The sequence below is a fragment of the Nyctibius grandis genome, chromosome 17 (genome assembly GCF_013368605.1).
Source record: "Nyctibius grandis isolate bNycGra1 chromosome 17, bNycGra1.pri, whole genome shotgun sequence".
NCBI classification, from domain to species: domain Eukaryota; kingdom Metazoa; phylum Chordata; class Aves; order Nyctibiiformes; family Nyctibiidae; genus Nyctibius; species Nyctibius grandis.
In genome coordinates, this window is record NC_090674.1 from 9,463,707 (window position 1) to 9,479,702 (window position 15,996).

Consider the following 15,996-nt stretch of genomic DNA (forward strand, 5'->3'; position numbering starts at 1 on the left):
TGCCGTGCCACCGGGAGCTGAAGCCGCCCAAGCTCCCAGCGCCGGGTCGGGCGCCAGCCTGGCAGCGGCACCTCCCCGCCGCGAGCCGCATCCTGCCCGGGCGAGGAAACCGCTTCCTACGGCGACCCTGCGCCGCTGCTCGAGGCCACCCGGCACCCGGACGGGGTTGGGGTCACGGTGCTGGGGACCGAGTCGGGGTCTGTTCTCCCAGTGCCCCCCCACCACCAGCACTGGGATCTGTAGGATCTGGTTGGTCCTTGGGGATGTTCTCCAGGCGGAGCCCGACCCAGGGGGGTTGCGGGAGCATCTTTACCTGCAAAAACAACCCCTTTCTGTTGAAAATGGGTCGGTGAGGGGTGTCCCCCCCTCCCCGGCACCGCGCAGCCCGGCTGCCGGCCCGGCAGGAAGCCAAATCGCTGGGTTCGGCTGGGGTTTTCCGGCGAGGGCTCGGTAGAGGCGGCAGAAGTAGGGCTGCATTGGCGTGGTGCAAACCACAGCTCACCGGGGCCGTGCTCTGGCTGCACGTGGGGGTCTCGTGCATGGGGGGGGGGAGGGAATTCTTCATGGGGGTCTTGGCCAATGGTGTCCTGGGGTGCATGAGGAAGAGTGTGGGCAGCAGGTTGAGGGAGGTTCTCCTCCCCCTCTACACTGCCCTGGTGAGGCCACACCTGGAGTAACTAGGTCCAGTTCTGGGCCCCCCCCAGTTCAAGACAGACAAGGAGCTACTGGAGAGAGTCCAGCGGAGGGGTACGGAGATGGTCAGAGGGCTGGAGCATCTCTGCTGAGAGGAGAGGCTGAGGGAGCTGGGGCTGTTCAGCTGGAGAAGAGCAGACTGAGGGGGGATCTTCTCAATGCTCACAAATACCTTCGGGGCGGGTGTCAAGGGGATGGGCCAGACTCTCCTCAGTGGTGCCCAGCGCCAGGACAAGGGGCAACGGGCACAGACTGAAACACGGGAAGTTCTGTGTGAATGTGAGGAAAAACTTGTTTGCTGTGAGGGTGCCAGAGCCCGGGCACAGGCTGCCCAGGGAGGGGGGGAGTCTCCTTCTCTGGAGATATTCAAACCCGCCTGGCCTGACCCTGTGCGACGTGCTCTGGGTGACCCTGCTTGGGCAGGGGGTGGGCTGGGGGATCCCCAGAGGTCCCTTCCCACCCCAGCCAGGCTGGGATCTGGTGAGATGTGGCTTGTGGATAAGGGTCTGTGCATGGGGCTGTCTGGGGCAGGGGAGGGGGGGTCTCTATGGACTCCACACACAGAGCCCATGTGTGGGTCCATGTGCAGGGTCAAGCCCTCCCTTGTCCCTGCAGCTGGGCAGGGTCCTGGGGTCTCCCAGCCCCATCAGGATGGGACCCCCCCATCCACCACAGCCCTCGGGAGCCCCCAGCTCAGGGAGGACGCAGCCGCCCGGTACCTCCGGGGGTCAGAGGGGGTCGGGGCTCCCCGAGGCTGCCGGGACGGGTGCCCACCCGCCCCCCCCCGCCGGTTCCTCGCCGTCCCCCCGGGGCCGCCCCCTCCGGATCTGGGCGGGGAGCGCCGGCCCCTCCGGCCCCTCCGGCCCGTCCCGTCCTGCCGCCGCCGCATGGGGCCCCCCGGGCCGGCCTGACCGCCCCCCCCCACCTTCAGCCCCACCGACCCCCGGAGACGGACCCCACCGAGGAGCCGCGACGGGACCACCCCGGCTGCCCGGGACCCCCCCGGAGCACGACGAGACCCCTCGGGGCAGAGGGACCCTCGGATCCCCGCCGAGACCCCCCCCAACTCATCCCATCACTGGACCAGAGACCCCCAACTCCCTCGGGACCCTTCCTTGGGGCCAAGGACCCCCGGGGACACACCGGCCCCTCCCCGGGACGTGGGAATCGGCACATCTGGGGACCCACCGGCCACCCCCACGGGGACGAAGGACGCCTGGAGCCCCCCACTCGTGTCGGGGGCGAAGGCCCCGGACCCCCCTGCCCAACCTGGGCTGGCCCCCCGGTAGCCAACGGTCCCGCTGCCGGGGTTGGGGGGGAGCTGGGCTACCCTGTGCCCCCCGGCTGAGCCAGCCCTGAGGCCGTGGGGCGGCCGTGGGGTGTCCAAGAGCTCCGGGGGGGCTGTGGGGTGTCAAGGAGGCCCGGGGGTGGCCGTGGCACCCTGCTCCTTCGCATCCCCATGGCGGCCAAGTGGTTCAAGGAGTTCCCGTCCAACCTGAAGACGGTGTCGGAGAGGGCCCGGCCTGGCAGTGGGAGCCTGGGCAAGAGCCGCAAGAATTCGGCCACCGAGTTGGGGGGCTGCCGAGCCGGCCCCGGGGGCGGCAAGGAAGGGGGTGGGCGACTGTCACGGGACAACCTGCAGGGTCTGCTCCAAGCCGCCACCGGGAGGATGCGGAAGAACTCGCGAGCGGACGGGGGCACGTCGGAGGGACCCCCCAAAGCCTGCGGCACCTACATCAACCGCCTCATCAAGGTGGAGGCTAACGAGAAGAACGGCAAAGGGTACCCCGGCCCCCCGCCCGCCGGCCCGCCCGCCCCCGAGCAGGACAAGGGGAAGGCTCCCAAGACCGAGACGGTAACGGGGGGGACTGGGGGGACTGGGGGGGGCTGGGGGGGGGGTGCGCGGCATCGGCGGCTTTAACCGCGTTGGGCTCTGGCTCATTAGCCCGGCTGACCCCGGCCTTTCATCGCGCCCGACTCTGCTGCCTTTAAATCCCCTTCAAAGCTGCCTTCATCCCGGCCCTTCGTCTGCGGGGTTGGGAGGGGGGGAGCGCTCGCCGGACCCCCCCTCGCCGCGGCCCACCCCGACCCCGCTGGTTAAACAAAGGCTCTGCTGGGAAGTGGGATGCGGCCGGACTTTCACCCCAACACAACCCCGGGGTGGCTGGGAGCCAGGCAGGGCAAGGGGGGGGTGTCACCCAAAAGGGTCCCCACCGCTGGGGTGCACAGGCATGGGTGCAGCCCCCACCCAAAGGTGCCACCGGCTGCACCCTCGTAGGGTTGTGGCACGGCCCCATCTACCCCAGATAAGCCACCATCCTTCCCCGGTGACCCCAGTGTCCTGCCTGGCGCTGCACCGGTGCCATCCCCACCACCCCATCCCACTCCACGGCCACCAGTACACCCAGTGTGACCCCCCCCCCAGTAGCCCCCTGCCCTGTCCCCCCTCCCCAGGTCATCATCCTGGAGGACTACGGTGACCCCAGTGTCCTGCCTGGCTCTGCACTGGTGGCATCGCCACCACCCCATCCAACCCCACCGCCACCCACACACCCAGTGGGACCCCCCCCACCCCCAGTAGCCCCCCTGACCTGTCCCCCCCCTCCCCAGGTCATCATCCTGGAGGACTACGCCGACCCCTACGACGCCAAGCGCACCAAGGGGCAGCGGGAAGCCGAGCGCTTGGGGGAGAACGACGGCTACATGGAGCCCTACGACGCCCAGCAGATGATCACAGGTACGTGGCGGCGCGGCGGCGCGGCGGCGGGGCTGGCACCCGCTTCCCAGCCAGGAAAATAATATATATTAAAAAAAAAAAAAAACAAAACCCTCTCGGTTTTGCCCTCGGAACCGCCCGGCGCGGGAGGCTCCGGGAACAGGAAAACCTCTGGCCGCTTCCTGCGGCTGCGCGGGGCCAGATAAGGAGCGGGCGAAACGCTGACCCCGGTGCCACGACCCCCGGCCATCACCCGGTGCCAAGCCCTTAGTGCCACCCAGTTATCCCAGGGGAGGGCACAGCACCCCCAAGGGTCCCCTATAGCCGTGCCCCCCACCCCCTCAAGCAGGGACCCCCCGGGCCAGCGCGGTGGCCGCCCAACTGGCCACAACAACAGGAACTGACTGGGCCGGAAACTTGGAAAATAAAAGATTTGCTGCTGATGGTTATTTTCCGCGCGGGGCAGCCGGGGGGTGGGCGGTGGGGCCCGGCGCCGCGGGGCGAAGTGGGGGGTCCGTGGTGGGGAGAACCCCCCCCCCCCGCCATGGGGTGATGTCCAGCGCAGGGTGTAGCATCCTGGTTGGCCACGCCGGTGTGTTTCTGTGCCCCCCCCCACCCTCCACGGCGACTGCGACATCAGGCCAGGCGCCACGGGGATGGGCTCCTTCCTGCCCCGGCTCCTCCCAAGCTGGCGTCCCCGGTGTGGGGGGGTCCCTGGTGTACATCCCTCCCCAAGGGCGTTGAGGGGGGTCTCAGGGGGACACATACCCCCCACTCCCTGACCCACCATCCCTTTTCCCCGCAGAAATCCGCCGTCGGGGCTCGAAGGACCCCCTGGTCAAAGCCATCCTGCTGCTGGACGGGCCCGGCGAGCCCGGGGATGGCGGCGGCAAGTCGGAGGCGGGGAAGCGGCCGGGAGGCAAGGAGGCAACGGGGAAGGGGCCGCAGCTCTACGATACCCCCTATGAACCCGGGGAAGGGGGGGCCGGGGGCACCCCGGAGCGCAGGGCAAGGGCTGGGGACGGGCGTCTGCCCGAGAACGACGAGCGCCCGGCGGGGGAGTACGAACAGCCCTGGGAGTGGAAGAAGGAGCAGATCGTGAAAGCGCTGTCAGGTGGGGACTGGGATGGACTGGGATGGGATGGGGATGGGGTGGGGTGGGGATGGGATGGGGATGGAATGGGGTTGGGATGGGGATGGGGGTGGTCTGGGATGGGGGTGGGGATGGGGTGGGGATGGGATGGGATGGGGATGGGATGGGGATGGGATGGGGTTGGGATGGGGATGGGGATGGGATGGGGATGGGGGTGGGGATGGGATGGGGTTGGAATGGGGATGGGGATGGGGGGGGATGGGGATGGGATGGGGATGGGATGGGGTTGGAATGGGGATGGGGATGGGGGGGGATGGGGATGGGGGTGGGATGGGGATGGGATGGGGGTGGGATGGGGATGGGATGGGGTGAGATGGGGATGGGATGGGGTGAGATGGGGTGGGGATGGGGATGGGATGGGATGGGGTTGGGATGGGATGGGGATGGTGTGGGATGGGGTGGGGATAGGACGGGGCTGGAATGGGATGGGGATGGGATGGGGACAGTGCTGGGTCTGGGGTGGGGATGGGGATGGAGGTGGCATGGGGAGGGGCTTCGGGGGGCTCACATCCCATCCCCCTCCAGTCCAGTTCGAGGGCTCGGAGCGTCCCAAGGAGGAGGCGCCGCGGCAGCACCTGCGCCAGAAGAGCTGGACCCCCAAGATGCTGAAGCCGGCGGGCGCCGAGCACGGGGAGGGCGAGCGGGTGGACCCAGCCCTGGCACTGGAGAAGCAGCCGTGAGTCGCGGGGCTGGGCTGGGGCGGGGGTCTGGGGCTTTGCCACCCCTCAGTGCTCCCCCCATGGTGTGTGTCCCCCCCGTAGCTGGTACCACGGGGCCATCACGCGGGCCGAGGCCGAGAGCCGGCTGCAGGCGTGCCGGGAGGCCGGGTACCTGGTGCGCACCAGCGAGACCGGCAGCGGCAAGTACTCCATCGCGCTCAAGTGAGTTGGGGGGGCCCAGCCCCATGGGGGGGGGGGTCCCAGCCCCAAGGCAGATCCCAGCCCCAGGAGGGTCCCAGCCCTAGGGCGGTCCTGGCCCCATTGGGGGCTCCCAGCCCCATGAAGGGGGTCCCAGCCCCATGGAGATGTCCCAGCTCCGTGAAGGGGGTCCCAGCCCCATTGGGGGGGGGTCCCAGTTCCAGGGGGGTCTCAGCCGCAGGACGGGTCCCAGCCCTGGGGTGGGTCCCAGCCCCAGGAGGATCCCAGCCCCATGAAGGGGGTCCCAGACCCATGGGGGGGTCCCAGCTCCATGGGGGGGGTCCCAGCCCTGTGAAAAGGGTCCTGGCCCCATTGGGACATCCCAGCCCCATGAAGGGGGTCCCAGCCCCATGAAGGGGGTCCCAGACCCATGGAGGGGTCCCAGCCCCAGGAGGGTCCCGGCCCTGTGGGGGGCTCCCAGCCCCGTGAAGGGGGTCCCAGCTGCATGGGGGGGGAGGGGGTTCCAGCCCTAGGGGGGGTCCTGGCCCCATTGGGGGCTCCCAGCCCCATGAAGGGGGTCCCAGCCCTGTGGGGTGTCCCAGCCCTGGGTTTCCAGCCCTGGGGGGGGGTCCCAGCCCCATGAAGGGGTTCCCAGCCCTTGGGGGGGGGGGTCCCAGCTCCGTGGGGGGTCCCACCCTGTGGGGGGGGGGGTGTCCCAGCCCTGGAGAGATGCTGCAGCAGGACCCCCCCCAGGGTTGTCCCCATTGGAGCCCTGATGGGTTGGGAGCACCGAGGTCCCCAGGGATGGCACCCCCCCACCCATGGGTGGGGGTCCCGGGGGGTTCTGGCGCAGTGCTGGGGTGTGTGTGCGGGGAGGGGGGGGGATGGCGTCGCGTCCCCCTCGCCGGCGCATTGTCGGGAGCGCTGGTGGCGTTTCCTTCCTGAGGAAGCGGAGCCCCTGGAGCTGAAACAATCGGGGCCGGGCCGGGAACAAACAGGGGTGGACGCGGCCGTGGGGCGGGGAGGGGGGGTCTGGCGGCACCACCGACACCCACCGCCCACCCCAGGACCAGCCAAGGTTGCGTCCACATCATCGTGGCCCAAACCAAGGACAACAAGTACACGCTGAGCCAGGCCAGCGGCGCCTTCGCCAGCGTCCCCGAGGTCGTGCACTACTACTCCACCGAGAAGCTGCCCTTCAAGGGGGCCGAGCACATGGCCCTGCTGCACCCCGTGCACTGCAAGCTGCACTAGCGCCTGTGGCGGCCCCCCACGTCGGCCCAGGACCCCCCCACACTGGCCCAGGACCCCCCCAGAGTGGCCCAGGATCCCCCAGACTGGCCCAAGACCCCCCAAGACTGACCCAGGACCCCTCAGACCAGCCCAGGACTCCCCAAGACTAGTCCAGGACCCCCCACACTGGCCCAGGACCCCCCCCAGAGTGGCCCAGGATCCCACAGAGTGGCCCAGGATGCCCCAAGACTGGTCCAGGACCACACCCAGATGAGCCCAGGACCCCCCAGACTGGCCCAAGACCCCCCAAGACTGGTCCAGAACCCCCCCCAGACTGGCCCAGGACCACCCAGACAGGCCTGGACCCCCCCAAGACTGGCCCAGGACCCCTCAGATCGGCCCAGGACCCCCCAAGACTGGTCCAAGACCACCCCCCAGAGTGGCCCAGGACCCCTCAGACCAGCCCAGACCCCCCACATCAGCCCAGAACCCCCCAAGACTGGTCCAGGACTCCCCCCAGACTGGCCCAGGACCCCCCAGAGTGGCCCAGGACCCCCCCCCCGCCAGACCTCAGTGATCACGATGTGCCCAGAGAAGGGTCCATCAAAGGACACCCCCCTCCAACCATGTCCCCAGCCCCATGGGGACCCCGCTCCTGCCCAGTGGCCACAGGCAGGTCCCAGGGCTGCGCTGCCCCATAGCCGGGGGGGGGGTCCTGCCCGTCCTGTGCCGGAGCTGAACTGCTGCTGGGGGGGGTGCGGTGAGATGGGGATGTGTAACGGAGTAGTGAAATAAAGTTGTTGGCTGAGAGGAGGGGGGTTGTTCTGGGGGGGGGCTGGGGGCTGCAGTGGGGCAGGATTGGGGCTGGGGGGCTGCAATGGGGCAGGATTGGGGCTGGGATGGGTCTGGGGGCTGCAATGGGGCAGGGAGGGGAGAGGGATGGGGCTGGGGGCTGCAGTGGGGCTGCAATGGGGCAGGGATGGTGCTGGGGGCTGCAGTGGGGCAGGATTGGGGCTGGGGGCTGCAATGGGGCAGGATTGGGGCTGGGATGGGTCTGAGGGCTGCAATGGGGCAGGGAGGGGAGAGGGATGGGGCTGGGGGCTGCAGTGGGGCAGGACTGGGGCAGGAATGGGGCTGGGGGCTGCAATGGGGCAGTATTGGGGCAGGGATGGGGCTGCAATGGGGCGGGGAGAGGGATGGGGCTGGGGGCTGCAGTGGGGCTGCAATGGGGCAGGGAGGGGAGAGGGATGGGGCTGGGGGCTGCAGTGGGGCTGCAATGGGGCAGTATTGGGGCAGGGATGGGGCTGGGGGCTGCAGTGGGGCAGGATTGGGGCTGGGGGCTGCAATGGGGCAGGACTGGGGCCAGTGTCCAGGGTGGGGGAGCTGCAGGGGGTGCAGCAAGACCCCCCCCCAGTCCCATTCACAACCTGTAGCAGGATTCTGGGCCCCATGGGGGGGGTGACCCCAGCATCCAGCCCCCCCCCCCCCCCCGAGGGGGTCACCTGCCTGCTTGGGGGGGGGGTGACAGCAGCAGGTGCCAACCCCACCCTGGTACCCACAGGAGCCACCCCAGTTTCGGGGGTGGGGGGGGCTCCCCCCAACTGCCCCATGTGCATCCTGCCGGGCTTTTTATAGAGCAGGGACGGGGGGGGGGGACACGGGGGGGGGACGCGGTGTCCCATGGGTGCCCGGGCACCCGCTCCCCTCGCCCTGCGGTTTCCTGCCCCGGGTGCAGCTGCAGCTCCCTGGGGGGGGGTTGCACAACCCAGTATGGGGTGGACTGCTGGCGGGGGGGGGGGGGGATAGGGAATTGGGGGGGGGACATGGTGTGGGGACACCCAGGGGTGGGGGGGCACAGGCTGAGGGGTGGGGGGTGGAGGGGGTGGCGTGGGGGGGGGTACATGGCTGGGGGGGGGGCATGGCCTCGTCTAGGGGGGAGCTCCCAGGCACGGGGGGCTGCAGCGACCCCCCCACCCCCCCCAAAGCCCCCCACTCTGTTACAAATCCGAGGGGTTTATTGAAGAGCCACGTGTGTGTGTGTCCCCCCGCCAAACCCCCAGTGTGGGGTGGGGGGGGGGACATGGGGCTGAGAGATGGGACTGATCCAGCCAGTGCCCCCCCCTCAGCCCCCCCGATACCCACGGGACCCCCAAACCCAGCCCCACGCTCTGGCCGCGGCCCCAGTGCTGTGCCCCCCCCCCGGGACACACCTTGGGGGACCCCCCAGGGCCCACCTTGGGCCCCCCCAGCTGATTCTCCGTGACCCCCCTCCTCCGAGGCTACTCCCAGTTTGGGGGGGGGGCTTTTAGCACCCCTAGATAACCGGGGGGGGGGGGGGGGCTGCGCCTGGGGTCACATCCCAGCACCAGGGACCCCCCTCCAGTGCCAGGGACCCCCCCTCGCCCGACCCGCAGGCGCTGTGCCCCCCCTGGGCTACTGCCCTGAGAAGAAATAGTCCAAGTTGGTGACATGGAGAGCGCTGGGGACTGGGGGGGGGCCGGGGGGGGCCAGCAGGGGGGTGTCACTGAGGGGGGGGCCGGGGGGGCCCAGGGGCACCAGCACGTGCTGCCCCTCACCCTCCGGTTTGGCCCCCCGGCGTCCGCCCGTCCGCCACGTCTGTCTGTACCTGCGGGAAGGGAGGGGGGTCCCCAGGTTAGGGGGGGGGACACAGGTAAATCCCCCCCCCGCCAAAAGCTCCCCCCCCGCCCCCAGAAGCCCCCCCCCCAAACCCACCTCACCACGATGCCAACCAAGAGGGCGATGCCCAGGACCAGGCTCCCCCCGGCCACCAACGCGGCGTATGGGGACGTCACCGGGTGGGCGCTGGCTTCCACGGGGACCCCTGCAGTGGGGGGGGGGGGACACAAGCTCATTGCGGGGGGCGGGACAAGCGACCTGGGGAGGGGTCCTCTCCCCAGCCACCCCAGGGCCCCCCCTCCTCACCCCCAGTGTCACCAGCAGCGTCTGTTGCGAAGAGCTCGGGGGGCAGCGTCACCCCGTAGGTGTCATCGTCGGTGGGGAACTGCGAGAGAAGTGGGGGGGGGGGACACAGGGCAGCCCCCCACCCTGGTGTCCCCTTGTCCCACTCAGGGAGTCCCCTTGTCCCACTCAGGGACACTGTGTGTGTCCCCCCCCCGCCAGGCCGTGCCCTACCTGCGAGGGTCCCATGTCAGACGTGACGTCCCCGGGGTCTGTACGGTGACATCGAGGGGGGGCGTGAGGTTGGGGAACACTGAGCCCCCCCCCCCAACCTTGGGGACACGTGTCCCCCCTGCTGTCACCTACCCGTCCAGGGGGTCCCCACCGCCTCCCGGCTCCACTCGCTCCACGCGCCGTGGCCGAACTCCTCCTGCGCCCGCACCTGCACCACGTGCCGCGTCCCCCGCCACGCGTCCCCGATGTCCAGCCACGTCGTGGTCACTTGGTCCACCTGGACATGGCGGGGGGGGGACACAGGGTTGGGGACAGCCCCGCGGCGGGGTTGGGGACGGTGTGGTGGGGGGGGGGGGTCTCACCTCGGTGAAGGTGGGCGCGGGCTCGGGGCGGTAGCGCAGCTGGAAGCGCAGCCAGTAGAAGCGGGGGTCCCAGGACGGGGGGTAGGCCCAGGCGACCCGCAGGCGGTGGGGGGCCCCGGGCAGCGCCGCCACCGTCACGTTGAGGGGGGGGTCGGGCTTCACTGCGGGCACGGGAGGGGGGTCGGGGGCTGGCAGCACCCAGCACCCATCCTGCACCCAATGGCCAGTAGCCAGCACCCACCCTGCACCCAGTACACAGCACCCATCCTGCACCCAATGGCCAGTAGCCAGCACCCACCCTGCACCCAGTACACAGCACCCGTCCTGCACCCAATGGCCAGTAGCCAGCACCCACCCTGCACCCAGCACCCAGTACGCAGCACCCGTCCTGCACCCAGCAGCCAGCCAGCACCCAATGGCCAGCACCCAGCACCCATCCTGCACCCAGCACCCAGTACACAGCACCCAGCACCCACCCCCCAGTACATGGCACCCACCCTGCTCCCAGCACCCATCCTGCACCCAATGGCCAGTACACAGCACCCAGCACCCATCCTGCACCCAATGGCCAGTAGCCAGCACCCACCCTGCACCCAGCACCCAGTACACAGCACCCAGCACCCACCCCCCAGTACATGGCACCCACCCTGCTCCCAGCACCCATCCTGCACCCAGCACCCGTCCTGCACCCAATGGCCAGTAGCCAGCACCCACCCTGCACCCAGTACACAGCACCCGTCCTGCACCCAATGGCCAGCACTCAGCACCCATCCTGCACCCAATGGCCAGTACACAGCACCCATCCTCCAATGCCCAATACACAGCACCCAGCACCCATCCTGCACCCAGCACCCACCCTGCACCCAGTACACAGCACCCAGCACACAGCCCCCAGCACCCGTTCTGCACCCAGCACTCAATGTCCAGTACACAGCACCCACCCAGCACCCACCCAGCACCCAACCTGCTCCCAGCACCCACCCAGAACACAGCACCCAGCACCCATCCTGCACCCAGTACCCAGTACACAGCACCCAGTACACAGCACCCACCCAGCACCCACGTCCCCAGTACACAGCACCCATCCTGCACCCACCCAGCACCCAGCACCCACGTCCCCAGTACACAGCACCCATCCTGCACCCACCCCCCCAGTACACAGCGTCCCATACCCACCCCCCAGTACACAGCACCCACCCAGAACCCATCCTGCACCCAGTACCCAATACCCAGCACCCAGTACACAGCACCCAGCACCCAGTACACAGCACCCACCCAGCACCCATCCTGCACCCAGCAACCAATGCCCAGTACACAGCACCCACCCCCCAGTACACAGCACCCATCCTGCTCCAGCACCCATCCTGCTCCCAGTACACAGCAACCCCCTAGCACCCAGTACACAGCACCCAGCACCCACCCCCCGGTACCCAGCATCCCATACCCAACCCCCAGTACACAGCATCCAGCACCCAGCACCCATCCTGCTCCCAGCAACTACCCAGCACCCACCCCCTAGTACACAGCACCCACCTCCAGCACCCAGCACCCACCCAGTACCCAATACCCAGCACCCAGTACACAGCACCCACCCAGCACCCAATGCCCAGCACCCAGGGGGGTCAGGGCCCAGCCCCCTGGGGGGGCTGCACTCACGGACGCCGCTGAGGGTGATGATCCTGTCCTCGCCCGCCGAGCCGCCGGCGCCGTTGGTGACGCACGTGGACACCACGAGGGGTTTGGTGTCCTCGGCGCCCGCTGGCACCTTCACCCGGCACACGAACTTCCGCGCTCTGGCGAAGTGGCGGCACCGCTGCTCCGTCCCGTTCTCCGCCACGAACCTGCGGGGACCAGGGGGCCGTGGGGAGGGACAGGAACGTCCCCCCGCACCCCGGGCCGGGGGGGTGGGGGCTGGTGCTGGGGGGGGTCTGTGTGCCAGGGGGCCAGTGACAGGGGGGGGTCCATGTGCTGGGGGGGGTCCGGGTGCCAGGGGGGCTGGTGCCAGGGTGTCCGTGTGCTAGGGGTGTCTGTGTGCTGGGGGGCTGGTGCCCAGAGGGTCCGGGTGCCAGGGGGGTGGTGCTGGGGGGGGGTCTGTGTGCCAGGGGGGTGGTGCTGGGGGGGGGGTCTGTGTGCCAGGGGGGTGGTGCCAGGGGGTCAGGGTGCCGGGGGGTCAGGGTGCCGGGGGGCGGTCCAGGTGCCAGGGGGTGCAGGTGCCAGGGGGACGGGGAGGGGGGGTGGTCTGTGTGCTGGGGGGATCCATGTGCCAGGGGGGGTCTGTGTGCTGGGGGGCTGGTGCCCAGGGGGTCCGGGTGCCAGAGGGGTGGTGAAGAGGGGGGGGTCTGTGTGCCAGGGGGCTGGTGCTGGGGGGGGTCCATGTGCCGGTGGGGGGGGGGGGAGTGTCCATGTGCCGGGGGTCCAGGTGCCAGGGGGTCCGGATGCCAGAGGGCAGTCTGGGTGCCAGGGGTCCAGGTGCCAGGAGCGGGGGGGGTCCAGGTGCTGGGAGGGTCCAAGTGCCAGAGGGCTGGTGCCAGGGGGTCCGTGTGCCCGGGGAGGGGGTCTGTGTGCTGGGGGTCTGGTGCCAGGCAGGGTTTGTGTGCCGGGGTGGGGGGGGGTCCAGGTGCCAGGGGGGGTCTGTGTGCCAGGTGCTCACCTCCGCTTCACCCACAGCATCGCCCGCGTCCCCGGGGACGGCCTCTCCCGCAGCGGCCACTCGCACAGGACGTCTTTATCGTGGCTCCGGCGGTAGCAGGACACGCGGGGAGTTTCGGGGGGCTCTGGAAGCAGGGGGGCGTTGGGGGGCCGGGAGGGGGGGGGGACACCGAAGGGGAGACCCCCCCTCACCCACCCCCCAGCCCCGGTACGGACCCACCTTCCACGAGCAGGTGCAGGGTGCGCAGCGGGCGGCCCCCCCGGGCGCAGCCGTAGCGCCCCGAGTCCTCGTAGCGCAGGTGCCGCAGGAGCAGCTCGTTGCCCTCCGCCAGCCGCCGGCCCCCCCCCGCCGCCCCCCGCTCCGCCACCCGCCACCACACCGTGCCGTTGCCCGGTGCCTCGGCCCGGCAGGTCAGCGTGACGTTGGCGCCCAGGCGGCCCAGCACCGTGTTCTGTGGGAGCGCTGGGGGGGGGACACGAGACGGGGCGGGGGTCAGGTGGTTGAGAAGAGCCCCCCAGGCCCCGTGGGTGTCCCCAGGGGAGGGGGGACACCCCCCACCCACCGCCCTGGCACCCAGGGACAATATTTGCACGAAGCACCGAGCTGCTGAGGCAGCGAGTCCCCGGTGAGCCGGGCACTGGCCCCCCCAGCACACGGACCCCCCCCCCCGGCACCGGCCCCCTGGCACACAGACCCCCTTGGCACACAGACCCCTGTGGCACACGGACCCCCCCCCCCAGCACTGGACCCCTGGCACACAGACCCCCCAGGCACACGGACCCCCCCTGGCACCAGCCCTGTGGCACACAGACCCCCCTGGCACTGGCCTTGTGGCACACAGACCCCCCCTGGCACACGGACCCCCAGCACCAGACCCCCCTGGCACCGGCTCTGTGGCACACAGACCCCCCTGGCACATGGACCCCCCCTGGCACCAGCCCCCCGGCACCGCTCCCCTGGCACACAGAGCCCCCGGCACTGGCCCTGTGGCACATGGACCCCCCTGGCACACGGACCCCCCCCGCCCCAGCATCTAGACCCCCAGCACCGGACCGCCCTGGCACCAGCCCCCTGGCACACAGACCCCTCAGCACTGGCCCACTGGCACATGGACCCCCCCCCGGCACTGGCCCTGTGGCACACAGACCCCCCCCAGGCACATGGACCCCCCCCAGCACCGGACCACCTGGCACCAGCCCCCTGGCACACAGACCCCCCTGACACTGGACCCCTGGCACACATACCCCCCAGGCACACGGACCCCCCCAGCACCAGCCCCCTGGCACACAGACCCCTCAGCACTGGCCCACTGGCACACAGACCCCCCCAGCACCGCCATAGCACCCAGTACGGACCCAGCCCGGCAGCATGGGGAGTGGGGAGCTAGGGGTGGGGGTCTGGGAGAGCCGCGGGGTCCCGGGGAGGGTCCCGGGGGGGGGGGTCCCGGGTGCGGTGCCGCAGGGGTTAAGCGGCCGGGCTGCCGGTGGCACCGGGCCCGGGCTGGGCTGGGGCCAGCGGGGCCGCCCCGGGGCAGCGCTCGGGCTCCGGCTGCAAAGGTCAGCGGCCAGCGAGGGCTGCCGGTTCCCGTCGGTTCCTGCTGCCGGGAACGGGCCAGCACCCACCCAGCACCCAGTACACAGCACCCACCCTGCACCCAGTACACAGCACCCAGCACCCACCCTGCACCCACCCAGCACCAGCACCCACCCTGCACCCACCCAGCACCCAGTACACAGCACCCAGCCAGCACACAGCACCCACCCAGCACCCACCCAGCACCCACCCTGCACACAGCACACAGCACCGATCCTGCACCCAATACAGAGCACCCAGCACCCATCCTGCACCCAGCACAGAGCACCCAGCACCCATCCTGCACCCACCCAGCACCCACCCAGCACCCAGTACACAGCACCCAGCCAGCACACAGCACCCAGTATACAGCACCCAGCACCCACCCCCCAGTACAGAGCACCCAGCACCCAGTACACAGCACCCAGACAGCACCCAGCACCCACCCCCCCCAGTACACAGCACCCCACCCCCCAGTACACAGCACCCAGCACCAGCACCCACCTAGTACCCACCCCCCAGTAAAGAGCACCCAGCACCCATCCTGCACCCAGCACTCACCCCCCCAGCACCCAGCACCCACTCCCCAGTACACAGCACCCATCCAGCACCAGCACTCACCCCCCAGTACCCAGTACCAGCACCCAGCACCACCCCCCAGCACCCAGCCGGGCTGCCCCGTACCCGCACCAGCCCCGGCTCAGCCCCCCCCGGGGCGGGCACCGACCCGTCCCCCCACTCCCCGTGCTCCGGACCCGCGGGGTCCCGGTACCGGGAGAGAGAGAGAGAGAGAGAGTCGCCTCCACTCCCCCCCCTCCCCGCCGGGACACCCCTCCCGGGGGGTCTACCGGGGGTGGGGGGTGTCTACCGGGGGGGGGGGTCTGCCGGTGCGGGGGGGCCTCTCCCTCCTCTCCACCCCCCCCGCCCTGCCCGGTCCCGGTCGCACTCACCGGAGGGGCCGCAGGGCCGCCCGGGAACGGCGGTGGTGGCGGTGAGGAAGAGGAGGAGGAGGAGCGGCGGCTCCGCCATGCGCCCGTTCCCGGGCAGCAAAACATCGGCGCGATCGGTGTCCGCGGTTGCGAAACCGGGACGGGGCGGGGGGGGGGCGGCTCCGCGGCAGCACGTGCGCCCGGGGGGGGCGGGGCCAACCGGCACCGGAGCGGGGGGGGTGGTGAACCCCCCGGTGTCCCCTCGGTGTCCCCACCCCCGACACGACACAGAACACGGCAGAAGCTGCTCAGAACATGAATTTTTTTATCAAAAAAAGTTACTTTTGGTTCGTTTTTTTTTCCTCTGTGGCCCCATAAAATGATACAATTCCCGCAGAAATAGAAACGTGTAATAAATTAGAGACATCCCGCTCCTCGCCCCCCCCCCCCAGCATCCCAAAATAACCCCCAAAAACCACAAAATACCCCCCAAAAAATAACGACTCCGGCTCACGCCAGAGCCCGGCCTGAACACTCTTTGGTATCAAGGAGACAGTGGCCCCGGGGCCCCCAAAACCTCCCTGGGGACCCCAAAACCTCCCCTGGGGACCCCAAAACCTCCCCCACAAACCCCCTGACCCCCACCCCGAGGGGTCCCAATCCCTCCTGGGGGAGCTG

The 15,996-nt window shown here is 70.2% G+C and overlaps 2 protein-coding genes across 2 annotated transcripts; one reads left to right on the top strand and one right to left on the bottom strand.

Moving 5' to 3' along the window:
• Nucleotides 1-1,574: 1,574 nt before the first annotated feature.
• On the top strand, nucleotides 1,575-7,462 carry SHE (Src homology 2 domain containing E). The gene is made up of 6 exons (XM_068415200.1): nucleotides 1,575-2,548; nucleotides 3,304-3,430; nucleotides 4,215-4,523; nucleotides 5,088-5,238; nucleotides 5,324-5,443; nucleotides 6,487-7,462. Exons 1-6 carry the CDS (start codon nucleotides 2,153-2,155, stop codon nucleotides 6,671-6,673), a joined length of 1,290 nt encoding a protein of 429 aa, XP_068271301.1. The 5' UTR covers nucleotides 1,575-2,152; the 3' UTR covers nucleotides 6,674-7,462.
• Nucleotides 7,463-8,649: 1,187 nt separating this feature from the next.
• IL6R (interleukin 6 receptor) lies at nucleotides 8,650-15,475 on the bottom strand. Its single transcript, XM_068414713.1, has 10 exons — nucleotides 15,340-15,475; nucleotides 13,037-13,279; nucleotides 12,818-12,941; nucleotides 11,824-12,008; nucleotides 10,168-10,328; nucleotides 9,938-10,082; nucleotides 9,806-9,843; nucleotides 9,596-9,674; nucleotides 9,386-9,494; nucleotides 8,650-9,278 (listed from the first exon to the last, which is right to left on the bottom strand). The coding sequence occupies exons 1-10, from the start codon at nucleotides 15,416-15,418 to the stop codon at nucleotides 9,086-9,088; spliced, it is 1,356 nt and encodes a 451-aa protein (XP_068270814.1). The 5' UTR covers nucleotides 15,419-15,475; the 3' UTR covers nucleotides 8,650-9,085.
• Between the last annotated feature and the right edge of the window lie 521 nt (nucleotides 15,476-15,996).